Raw genomic sequence first — 13,565 nt, forward strand, 5'->3', positions numbered from 1 at the left:
ATCAGCTTGTTGGGATGAGCTATCCGCCACTGCTGTATCACCTTGCCCTGCAGGTGTACTACCTGATTCTTCCTCTGTCTTCGTTGTAGCTGATGTGGGATTTGTGTTTTGTGCCTGTGTAGGTTTATTCTCAGTGTCTTTTTCAGATGTGCAGCTGCTGACTTTGATATGTTTTTGCTCTCTGTCGTTACCAGCTGCTGCCTTCTCATCTTTTGCTCCATCTTCCTCCTCATCCTTGCTATCACACTGGTCTGAAGCCTTCATGAAAAGAAGAAACTGGAAATGCGGCTTGACCCGACAATGTGCAGGTGGTACATAATGGTAATACTGTGGTTCCTGTCCAGAGTAACCTTCCTCCTTTCTCATCATCATCTTCAGTTTGTTTAAAGTCGAGGCCAGGGCACCTCCCTCATCTGGTTGGGACTCCTCTTCCTCACCCCCACCACTTCCACCTTCTCCTCCTGCTCCTGCTGCTTGAGGGATATCAGTGGTGGATGCCACACCTACATCCTCTCCTCCAGTCTTTTCTCCTCCCTCTTCCTGACCTTCTTCTCCTTCCACGGTCTCCTCACCATGGTCTGCAAACACAGCGGCAGCAGTCTCAAGTTTGACTGGGGCTTTCTTAGCAAAAGAGAAGGAGACACTTAATTTGGGAGCTTGTGAGCCTCCAGAAGGTATTGGAGAAGAGCTAGCTTTGTTAAAACCAAAGCTGATGGCAGGGCCTGTTCTAGGGGAGCCTTGACCACTAACACTACAGATTCCCTTGTCTTCAATAGCCTCTGTGTTGATGTCCACTGTCATAGGCACTCCATCCATGGAGTCTTCCCCCTTTTCTCCATCTACTGCCACTGTGGTAGTTTTAAACATGGGGCCACTACCAGGGACACTGCAAAACAAAGTAAAGAATGAGAGCTTTTGCTACAACTGGCAACACTCCCTTAAAAAAACATTAGAAGTTCTGCTCAATTTTACTTACAGGTCTTGCTGTTTCCTCTGTTCGGCCAGTTCAAGAAGCCGCCGCAACATCTTCTCCTGTTTCTTGCCATCCTTCCTAGAACGAGAAGACACATTTCGGGCAAACTCTCTCTGTTTCAGCTCCTTCAGTCTCTGTAGGATTAAACAGAGGAATACAAATTTGTTATGAGATGTAGCATCACAAGTCTAATTGATCTTTGAATGGGAATAAAATTATTCCGTGTTAAAACTGTTCAAAGTTCAAGCTGTTAAGGGAAGTCATGCTGATGCAAATTTCTCATACCTGCTTGTGTGCATGATCGTAGGAGTTGATGTGATTGTCAAACTCCTGATGTTTCTGGTATTGCTTATCACACAGTTCACAGTAGAAATTGGCCCTCAGGTCCTCTAAAGCTTTAGCTATGGCTTTTTCTTTCTCCACATAATCCTGCAAAACACAGAACAACGTATCATGAAATATTAATGGACTGAGGTTGAATGGGCTTGGTAAACTGACTTGCATTGGCAATTTTTGGCATTAGTGGCAAAGGTAAATAAACATGTTGAGTTATGTACGGCATACGTAGGATATTTTGTCAAAATACATTAAGTTTGTGTGAAGAAGAATGCAGCATAGATATTAACATTTCGATCAAACACTACAAGGCTTTAGAGAGAGAGACACTTTTCTTAGGTTATCTGTTCTTAGGTTATCACTGTTATCCTCATGACGTTTTTGTATGTTTGCTTGTATGTGGTTGAGCTGCAGTGGAACAAGAGAAGCTTTGTATCTGTCCAAGCGTAGTGACTGTGACAAATCAATCTCAAACATTCACAGAATTTTAACTAGATATGACTCATGGCTACTCTATGACAAAAGAGGGAATCGGGGAGGACTGGAAGAAAAGAGAAATTATGTCCATAGGTTTGACCAAAAAATATTTAAAGGGGACATCGGATGCTCACTGACCACAAATTGATATGATTCTATAGGGTCTTCATGAAATGCCTGCAACATACTTTTGTTAAAATTCCTCAATGGTCATGTAAAACAACACCCTTTTTTACCTTGTCAAAACTAGCTCTGTTCACAGCGACTCGTTTCGGTGCATGTCTCTTTAAATGATAATGAGCTCTGCTCACCTTGCCCCTCTCTTCTGTTTTTTTGTGCTTTTGGTGATGTGTTATCATCAAAAACAAAACTTATGCATCCTCAGTGGCTCTGATGTCAGGAGAAAATGCAGAATCATCACTGTAGCTGCAGGCTCGTAAGAGTATTCACACTGGAAGCGTTTGTACAGCGCCACAACAGCGGTGGCTCACACTTGCGGTGAGAAACCAGCCTTATGTTCACTTTTACATCTAGCTTTAAAACTCCTGCTTACGAGACATTGTTGTCGCTACAGCTGCTCGAGCGTGGAGAAAATGGCAGACAGTGACAACTTACTGAGGGCGGAGATATGCTAATACGGTATAGTCCGTCAGCGGTTGTGGGTGGGAGAAAATAAAAACGGCTTGATTATTGAGAGGAGTGAATTCATTTTGATCATTATGGGTTGGTTGTGTCCACACACTGCTAAGACACATTTATATACCAACATCATGTAAAAGTGAATTTTGCCTCCGATGTCCAGTGACAGGTAAGGACAATGAACAATGTTGCCGTCATAGAATCTCACCTTGTATTTTTGACGCTGTTCCTCTGTGTCTTCTTTTTCCACTTCCAGCACCCGGCGCTTCTCTGTGGCATCTTCTGCATAGTCCAGCTGTGGGCACCCACATACACACAGAGGTTAGAGGGGCAAACATTAATATTAATATTCAGTAAAAAAAAGAAATCACAAACAATCTTTTCACCTCCATTTCCATGCGTCCCATTCCCATGACGTCATATTTGAGGATGATGGGCACAGGGTCAGTTCGTCCTATGATGATGGGGGGGAGAGGCAAAGAGAGAGATGGGACAGAGGTTAGACTTTTGCTCGGATACAAGAGAAAACTCGGGGCGGGACAGCCTGCTTAGAGCACAGGGTGCTGGGTTAGAGAGACTGCCTTCAAGTGCAAGAGACCAGAAAGCTACAGTGAACCAAACTCTAGCCATTCTCACAGCTTCATGTGCAGCTCTCCTCTAAAAGGCCATTCCAGGTGCTGCGATGTGATTGTAACTAAGCCTAGTTTTAATGGTTTATTATTTGAGTTTACTGCCAATTTATTTTGTAATGAACTGCATTATCCTGAAAGAAACGTCTGTTAAAAGCAGCACGGGACAGAAAACAAGGAGGGGAAGGTTGGGCCAAAGTTTTCATTGAATTTGCCGCAGCGTCCTTACAGTGGCCTGCTTGAGGAGGTCTTTTTCTGTCCTTTCTTACTTCCTCAATTTTTCTGTTATCTCGCTCTCTCTCTCTTTTGAGCCATGCCTCGCATTGTGTTCTGTCCAACTCATGTTCTTAACTCAGATGACAGGGAGGCATTTGGGATGCTGGAGGGAGTACTTAAGAGAGGGGGAAGATATCAGCATTCACTGCATCTTTTCCCAGCACTGCAACGACACTGACTGCCTGATCTAGGTTTGAACCTTCTCTGAGCTGCTCATCATCTGATTTTCCTACCTGACTGCCGGCCACACCTGGATGCAAATGATGGGTTGTGACCCATATGGTATCCTGAAATAGTACTTTGTTTTACTTATAGTCATAACCTGTCATGTTTTATATACACAAGCTGTGAAAAGACCTAGATCAGAGGAAAAGTAACATCAGAAAAATGAACACAAATCAGAATGAAACAAAAGGAAAAAAAAAAAGGACAATCAAAACTACATTGAAGATTGACACATAATTGCTTAATCCACTCATAACCAGCCAAACGAAGCAGAGAGAGAGAAAGAAAGAGAGACACATGGAGTAAGACAAAGACAGAGAATAGAGAAAATAAGGACACAAGCACTGAGCTACAGCAGCAGAGTGACGTCAAAGGGCAGAGGTTGCCATGGTGACAGTGCAGGGTTGGGGAAAGGATGTACTCACCTGGGAGAGTTTGGGGATGGGGTGGGGGTGGCAAACATACAGACACAGAGACAGGAAAGGGTGGGAGTCTCAAATAAAGAAGAAAAGTCACAAGAACAGAAGTCATACTAATTTGCGGCTGCACAGGCTAGAACCATGGACACAGTCAATCAGACTCCAATCAATCGTTTGGATTTCAGTTTTTTTTTTCTGTCAGTCTTCCTCTTTTTTTTGACAATTTGGGGTGTAGTCGTTCAAATTAAAACCAGGATCAGTTCATACCCTTGGGCTGATCTAATGACAAAAGACAAGAAAAACGTCTGGATAATAGTAGTAGGAGTGACTTGCCACAATAAAGGGCTAGGAACTTTCCATAAACACAAACAAAAAAGTTGATATTAGTTATTTCTTTTTCCGATCAGACAGATATTTAAGGATGTTAGTTTTTAATTATATTGTAAAATGTAATTATAGATAATACATGCATTACACATGTACATTATAAATGTATTTCTTCTTTTTTCTTTATTATGACAGGACAGTGTAGAGGAGGTGGGAAGTGAAGTGAGAGAGAGAGAGAGAGAGAGAGAGAGAGAGAGAGAGAGAGAGAGAGAGAAAAGGGGCGCAGTATGTCGCTGTACATTATAGTTGTGTGATTCCTAAATACAGTGATTTGACACTGACTAAATTATTTTAGGTAATAAAAAAAATTAAATTTATAATAATATGAAAATAATTATTGTCTATCAGTATTGGCCATAATTTTTCTATCAGTAAATTCCTACGGCATTTAATCATATTGTTAATGCTAAAAAAAAATTATCTTATCTTAACAAAAAAATTCTGAGAAACATAAGCAAGTTTCACTGTCTTTACAATCACCCTGCTGAACTACCAAAAGAAGAACTGTACGTCTTTCACATTTCTCTAAATTAAAAGGAAATAAATCATCAGTAATGCATTTTGAGAAAGCAGTGTTTAGAGTCATGTTAGATAAAGCATTAATTCCTAGCCCTTGAGCAGAAAAAGACGCATTACAATTTTGAAGCTTAAGACGGTCTAATTTGTGGCAGACTTGAGTTTCAGCCCAGTAGTATAATTGTTCCTGTAATGAAGTGATAAAGGAGCGTGTGCGAAAACGATAAGGGCCTGATGGGATTCCAGCCCCCACCAGAGCTTGCAGGAAAGTGCGCTGAGGGATTCATCCTACCACCAGGGTGCACAAGAGAGTTTCATAACAAAACAGAGAAACTGTGCATCACAAATAAGCCTTGTATGAATTAGATAATAACTAAACAATATTGAGGCATCAGGTTATAGTGTCTTGTAACATTCTACCATTTCTAATTGGAAACATTGAATGTCTTGCATCATATTGATAATCTGAGAGGATTGTTTAAGAATGTTCCCTAAAAATGTAGGTGGGAATCCCAAGATCAGGCCCCCAAGTCAACGATCTCAATCCTTTCCCTTCCCAACAATCTTTGGGAACAATGTGAGGTCAAGACTAGCATTATGCATTCCAGTGAAAAAACATAACGAGACTGGACGAAAAGGGTGCAATGCAACAAAAAAGGGGAAGTGGATCTAAATATCCCCCAAAAAACTGAAAACAAACAGAATGAGAGTGTTCTAGAAGAGTGCATATTGAACACTAAGAGACGGGCAGCAGAATGAAGACTAATACAAAGAGAGGTAGAGACAGTTTAAGCCTATTAAGCACTGGTGCTCTGATGATGAGAGTCATATCAAAACAAGAAATGGGGGAAGTAAAATCAAACAAAACAAAAAAATGAAAGCATAAATCATATCAAAATCAAAAAACAAAAACAAAAAAACAATTCAATTGGGGTAAAAATAACATTTACCACTAAGTTTACCATCAGCACAACATGGCCAGGATCATAATGCTGCAAAAAAGAAACACCAATTGGTTAAGCAGGAAGATTGAGGCACAAAGAGAGCGTTCAGGGGTAAGGGGTAAAGGGTTTGGGTTTGGGGGCAGGGGCTTTGGTGTACCCCCTACCAATGGGCCTGGGTGATTACAGGGATACCCTCTCACCATCCCTGACACTCCTTCTCTCCTTCTCTTGACTGCTCATTTCTGGTACTATAATTTCAGGCTTTCGGGTTCCTCCACAAGGAGAACACCATTACTAATTTCGGACTTCCCTCTAAAACAGGTTGTTCAGAGGAGAACCTGAAAACCAGTCCTAAAGCTGTCCACTCTCTCGTATCCCCTCTCTTTGTTGATTGTCTTTCAACAGAAATGTATCAACCATCACTCGGTCCCCATCCTCCCCACTACCCCCTTTCTCCAATCCCCCATGCGGGCCCAAGTCCCCGCGTGAATGCGTTTGAGACAGAGAGGTCGTCGTATGCATACTTCATCACGCAGCTGTACGAGCCATGAGAAGCATACGCTGTGAGCGAGCTTTGAGCAGCGCATTGTTCTTATTGGCCAGCTGGCTCCTTTAGAGGACTAGATCACTTTCACAGCCGTTTTCATCTCGCCATTTATCGAGAATCAATAGCAATTGCTGTTTTGTGGTTTCCTGCGTTGCTTAAAACTCAGCTTCACAAGACTGGGTCTCTACAGCCAGCATGCTCTGCAGGAGAGGGGGAAGGAGATGGGTCAGGTCAGGTGAGGCTTTCACAAGTATGTACATTTATAAGAGGAGAAGTGGGATGCAGGTGGGATGGTGTGAAGACTTCTCCCTGCAAGCTAAAACACCTGAGCCCCCACCCCTAATTTTGGTGACACACATATACACACACACACACACACTCCGCACATACAATTTCCACTCCCACATGTACCACAGGTGTACATTCACTTCACAAAAGTGGACGCAAGCAGATAGACCGATCGAAGGCGGAAGGAGGGGGAGAATGGGCAGGAGACTTGAGGCTCATTCTGGCAAGCCATTCAGGGGAATCATGGGAAAGAGGCATAATCATATTCACAGCCAATCAGAGGGCCCCATCTTGTTCTCAGCCAATCAAAACACCCCCATCGCAGCCAAACATACATTAACCTAATATTTACAAGAACTACTCTAACATGGGTGAATTCTGAACACAATCAAGAGAGAGAGAAGAAAAAAAAAAACAGTGGACAGTTAATTAACTTCTACAAAATGTTTACTGATTCCATTTTGGTATGAGTTTCAAATTGTAGTGCTGGTATTTTCAGCAGAGAGCGTTTAGTGATTGTAAGCGTAGAGAGAAGAACTAAGAGAAGCCGTTAGGCTACACTGTAAAAGGGGGAGAGTTATTACGTATTATTTCAAGAAAAACATCCACACGCACACACACACTTATTCAAACATACACACAAACATACAGTGGGGGAGGTCCTACAAACCTTACCTAAAAAACAAGAGTAAAAAAAAAAAAGAAAAGAAAGAAGAGTAAAAAAACAGAGTCAATACAATGGAAAAACAAAAAACATTGGAGACACATCACAAAAAACACACACACAACAAAAACTCTCTCCAAAAAATAAAAAAAAGAAGAGGAAAAGGATAAGGTTCAAACACCATGGCATGAGCAGCAGAATGGGTGAACAGACGGGTTTGTTTGTAGGTTTGTAAGTTTGTGCATGTATGCAGCAGAGCCCTTTGCACTAAGAGCGAGTGTGTTTTTAAATAGTTCCCAACCAGAACACTTGACTGGGTCAAACATATACACCGTTCACTTTCTTCTGACTCATTTTCTCCACAGTTTCCACAAAAGTGATTTGCGTGTAATTTGGTGTGCTCTCACTCTGGCCCTGCAAGATGGAACTAATCTACTTCCTCAAGCTCGCTGGAAGCTCTAGAACTCTATCTGATCTGGAAAATCTTTTTCACTGCAAATAACCTTCAGCCACTCCCTGTCTTCTCTGTGTTTTAAACGCAAACAGTATGATGACAGGATGACGACAACCAAGAAAGGACAAAACTCTGATCTTTTGAGTGTCTTCCAAAGCTACAAACAGATGGGTGGTGCCGGTGAGCAATGGAAACATTCCTAATCTTTCACACACTTGACTTGGCCCGGGATGACAACCTCTAGCTACGGCTGCTTCCTCTGGGTCCTCAGCACTGCGAGTTCTAAGAAAGCAGCCAATGGAGTGTGAGCTGCTACAGCAAAGGCCAAAAAAAGAGCTGCCATTCTGCTGTCACTGCTAAGGGAAATGCTGTCTCTGTGTGAAATAATGCTGGCATTATAAAATTAAGCAATACAGAGAACATCAGAATGATTTTATTGGCCCATTAAGCTTCCTAATGGGCAAAGAACCTCTTTCTACTGCGACTTGTGACTACGAGGGCGAATCAAATGAGATATTATAAAAGTGGCTCTGATTTAAACATCAGCAGCAAAAAATAGCAATGCTAAAAATGCTAGTTTCTTAGGTTGAAAAAAGTACATCTTTTTAAAAAAAATTCTTAGCAAATATTAATATATATTTATCAATATTCTAAAAGTACACACCATCTACTCAAAAGTCTGTAAATGTTTTGAATGTTACTTATGCTGTATTTATTTAAACAAAACACAGTAAAACAATATTGTGAAGTATGACAACTGTTTTCTATTTTAAAATATTATCAAATATTATTTCTTCCTGTGATGGCAAAGCTGAATTTTCAGCAGCCATTACTCTTCACAGATGCTTCAGAAATCATTCTAATATGCTGATTTGGTGCTCAAAATATTTCTTTTTACTATTAATCTTTAAAACAGCTGTGCTGCTTAACATTTTTGGGGAAGCCGATACATTTTTGAGAGATTCTTTGGTAAAAAGTTCAAAAGAAATATTGTGCAACATCATCAATGTCTTTACTGTCACTTTTGATCAATTTAATGCTTCCTTAATGAATAATTATCCTGCTAATGTTATTTTTCTTACTACGGTTGATATGGGATGTTGAGAGAAGCGTTCACTTGGAACAAGAAAAACAGACAGGATGTCTTTTCCATTTATGCACACACTGAGTACTGAATTAAGATCTTGGGCTTTTACACAACGCTGACTTCAGCACTTGAACTGCAGAGCTATCTTAACAGCTGCAGGGCAGTGTCTAGAGAGTGTGCATGTGTGCAGTAAAAAAGCAGTTTCTTGGGAGAGACTCAAACTCGCCTGATGGACCAAATGACCTTGTAAAAGTTAGCTGGCACAAACCTTTCAACAGAGGTCCTGAGAGAGAGCCATTCATATTCCTATCATTGATTTCTGTCAGAGCAAGTTCTCTTTGAATCAAAACCTTCTGCTAAAACGATTTGTAAAGGTCAATTCAACAAGGCAGCATGTCAGAAAGGCAGCTGGGTTTGCCTTCTTTCACCTTGGGTTGAGAACAGATCGTACTGATTTACGTGTGGGGAGATCAATTTACTGAAACATGAGGGTGTTTTCATGTTTTTCGGCAAACAAACAAAACCTCCCACACGCTCCGAACTTGTAGTGAGAAATAAAAGGAAAGAACAAAAGAAAGAGATCAAGACCTAGAACATCACAAATCTCCCCTCCTGTTGAAATGTGCTCAGATATCTAAACATCCTTTCAGGCTATTATACACTACATTTTATTCTGCACTTACTATTAAATTGATGCACTAAGAGGATGACGCATGTTAGCATTCTTCTTTGTGTGCTTTATTTCCTGCAGGCTTTCCAGCTTGACTGCAGCACACTGAGGGAACGATAAGATGTGTGTGTGTCTCACAAACCGCTGATCAATTTCTACATAGACCTCAGTTCGCCAATGACTGCATCAGCTTTAGGTAAAGACCAAAAACAGAGTGATCTATAAAGCTAACTTTACTGTGCGTCTTGGGGGAAATTTAAGCATCTACTCTGTCCCTGTCCAAAAAAGACACTCCCTTCCAAGTAACTGTGTTTCCTCACTCACATAATGTGACTTTTGCTCACAAGTGCCAAACGGTTATAATTTTCTTAAGAATTAGATCTTACACTCAACTCTGCTCTTTACACAACGAGAGACAAGGGATCTTCTGCAGGGAAGAATGGCTCATATTAATGTTATTCTACTTTCTCGCACACATGCAAACCATACAACCACTGAACGCAGACAACAAGACTGCATTAATACAGCATCTCTGACATTCTCCAGGCCACAAGTCAAGTGCAGGAGAGAAAGTAAAGGGGGAACTGGGAGAGGACAGAGGGAAGGAGAAAGAAATGAAAGAGCTGATCTTCCTCAAAGGCATTTCAAAACAACACAAAGTGAATGAATGCTTTTATCTGATATAATCCACTCATGATGGTTTGTGTTTTGGTTTCTCTTTGATCCTGGGCTACATAAAAAATAAAGGTATGTCTGTCCATATCAGGGATGTTCATGAGTAACTGAGCAGTCAAGTAGCAGAAACACTATCTGGACAATGCAAACTGATTTAACTTTTCCTACTGAATCACTCCCTTACTTATTTTTTAAATCTTAAGTCTGTAATGTAATTGAACTCTTCTAAGCTGTTCAATAATGGTCAGTAGTACAATAAAATGATGCACTTTATGGGCATGTACGCAGGGGCGTTGCACAAGATCCCGGGCCCTATGCATAGGCAGTCCTGATGGGCTCCCATGCCCACCCCCCGGAAAATATCCAGGTAAAATAAAATAGATTCCAGACTTTTCAAGGGCCCACCCCACCCCTACGCCCCTGCAAATAAGAACATATATCACCCACAGACCTAATCCCCTGCATGTACGTTTATTAAAATCTTATTTATACCTCGTAAACTGAGGTGATTTTGCAAATCTTTGCCCTTGCAAACAGAAAAACTGTAACTTTTAGGTGGGTATGAATCTTTTGCACTCTGGATGTTTCATAGTTGGGTTTGTTCAATATTGTGGCTGACACATAGATTAATATTAGTCATATTAACAGAAAAGTTGTGTTAGGGTATTTCCAATTCATTTCCTATGGTTTCTCAATTTTGACTGTGAAGTTTTAGCTTTATTACCTTTTTTAATGACCTTGTAAGTTATTGTTTTGCTTTTTTCGCATCTAAAAAAAAAAGTCAAGGTTCAACAAAACCATTTTTATATATATATAAAAAAAGTCTAAATCTAATTGTTGTGTGTCACAGTACAGTACAAAAAAATAAATAATAAATTAACAAAAAAAAAAACCAATTGCCCATCTCATGTCTATATCTACTCTAGACCACAATGCTCCACAGGAAAGCTAGTACACTCAATGCTTATCTGATGCCACCTCATGCAGTTCTACCAACTTCTTCCTCTATCCATCTCATCCTGTCTTCCCCCATTCACTGTATATAGCAACACTACAGTCCAAACAAACTCATTCCTCACTGAGACATCCATGTCAGTACAAATGAGAAATACAAATGGGTGTGCTGGAACAGAGAGAGAGAGAGAGAGAAGAGAGAGAGAGAGAGAGAGACAGAGAGAGAGAGAAAGAGAAAGAGAGAAAAAGAGAAAGAGAGAGAGAGAGAATAGAGAGAGAGGAGAGAGAGAGAGAGAGAGAGAGAGAGAGAGAGAGAGAGAGAGAGAGAGAGAGAGAGAGAGAGAGAGAGAGAGAGAGAAGAGACAGAGAGAGAGAGAGAGAGATCAGAAAAGAAAGAAAGAAAACATTTTTACAACGGATCAAACCATACGGCATCAATGCTGTTGGGTGGAAATCGAGAGAGAGAAAGAGTGGGAGAGACTGAGTTTGACACAGAGGGTTGCTTGCTTACCCTGCATGGTTTTGCCCAGGCCTTGACCCAACTTCCAGCCATGTTTCTGAAGGAGCCGGTGCCCAATGTTATCCTGATGTGAGGAAGAGAGGAAAGAAAGACCACAATATTCCAATAATAAGAAGTGCTTTCCTCACACACGCACACATTCACTCACTCACTCACTCACTCAGTCATAAGTACATGTGGTAGCCAGACAACTGTCAAAACATCTTCACTCACAGTCATCAAAATTAGCAACATCTGCTACACCTTTAAACTCCTTGTCAGATGGAGAGCGGAAGGGAGCGAGAGGGAGGAAGAACAGAGGGAGATTGATAGAAAGAACAAGAGGGGGAAAAGTCACTGGGCTCTGTAGTAAGGCACATCTGTTTCTGTGCAGGATTAATTAAACCCAACTTCATCCTAAAGTCTAGTCTAACATCTAATCTATAGTATAAAAGGGGCCTTTAGTGGAGGTAACAGCAAAAAAAAATAAAAAAAAAGATTGTAAACGCTACCAACCTCTGAGTCTACTTATTCACTTTCAGTCTCAAAAGTAGGAGGGAGGGACATTTGGTTATATACATATTATGACAAATACATATATAAACCATCTCGGGGAGGGAGATTAATACACAAACAACTAAGGGGGAAGTAACGGCACAGACATAGAGCTTGCATACAGATAAAAACCAAAAACTTTCACAAGCTTTTTGTGAGTTCATTATCATGACAACAGAGGCACCACAAAAAACAGCTGTAACGAGAGCGAAAGGAGGAGATCGAGGAGCGAGATAATCAGAGAAGTAGATCGATAGATTTATGGAGCGACAAAAAGAAAAGTGCAGAGAGAGGGAGGCCTCAGGTTACCACTGAGAGGCCTGATCTGCATGTGTGTGAGTGCGCGTTCGCATCTTACATACTGATCTGACGCTTCATAAAAAAAGAAATGTAAAAAAATATATAGAAAGAAAAAAGAAAAACAGAGGGTATAGAAAGAAAAATATGAAATGCAAGGATAAGAAAAAATTCAAGCTTGAAGTCATGACAAATAAATAGCTTTAATCTGATCCAAGCATAAAGAAAAATAACTGTATGGGTCATTTTTATTTATAAAAAGTGTGCATTGAGAGAAAAAAATACTTATCTACACACACACACACACACACACACACCACAAATAAAGGCCATTATGAACAAAAAAGTAATGGGTGAAAACAAACAACCATTAACCAGCATGCAGCTTTTTGTTAAACCACTTTTAACAAAAAGAAACGGCGGTGTTAGTCATGTCTGTATAGTAGTAAGCATATACAGTGAGGGAGAGGGCAGCAGAGAGCTCAGGATGTTGTTAGAGATGAGGACGAGCATACAGCGGTGATGCACAAGGCCATCTAAACAGATGTCACAACCTACAGAGGGTGAGCAAAAGATGGAGCAGCCATGAGTGTTGTGTGAGAGGCGAGGCGTGGGGAGTGAGGAGCAAGAACAAGGTTAGAGCATTATGGGTATAATGTGATCACCCCCACAAGACACACCCACTTTCCATTAGCGCTGCCGATTGTTTGCCACGCCCTTCAACAGTTTGGCCAATTTGCTGATTTTAATTTAATTTTATAAAAATACAGTCTGTTATTGGAGAACCATAAACCTTGTTTTAAGTAGTGCTTCGAATAGCTCCTCCATTTCTAGTCCTTGCTTTGGTGTTAAGATTGCTACTGGGATTTGATCACATTTTTCCATTTATTTAATGGGGTTATTGCAACAGGCCTCCTGAGAAGTCCATAACTCGCTTAAGGGTTGGGTTGCAATTACATTAGATTGAAATGAGAAAACCTTTGGCAAATTTGAGAAGACCATTTCTTTAGTTCATCTTACCTTAAACAAAAGGGTATGAAAATGAGCCGTTACA

General features: G+C 40.7%; 1 protein-coding gene across 1 annotated transcript in view; it reads right to left on the reverse strand.

Annotated features, from left to right (window-relative positions):
• Positions 1–13,565, reverse strand: part of LOC109068996 (G patch domain-containing protein 8-like) — a 32,508-nt gene that overhangs the window by 3,173 nt on the left and 15,770 nt on the right. The window contains 6 exon segments of the mRNA XM_042720953.1: positions 3–886; positions 977–1,107; positions 1,259–1,402; positions 2,634–2,720; positions 2,812–2,879; positions 11,672–11,744. Of these exon segments, the coding sequence (XP_042576887.1) occupies positions 3–886; positions 977–1,107; positions 1,259–1,402; positions 2,634–2,720; positions 2,812–2,879; positions 11,672–11,744 (1,387 nt within the window).

Source organism: Cyprinus carpio, chromosome B3 (genome assembly GCF_018340385.1).
Source record: "Cyprinus carpio isolate SPL01 chromosome B3, ASM1834038v1, whole genome shotgun sequence".
Lineage (NCBI taxonomy): Eukaryota > Metazoa > Chordata > Actinopteri > Cypriniformes > Cyprinidae > Cyprinus > Cyprinus carpio.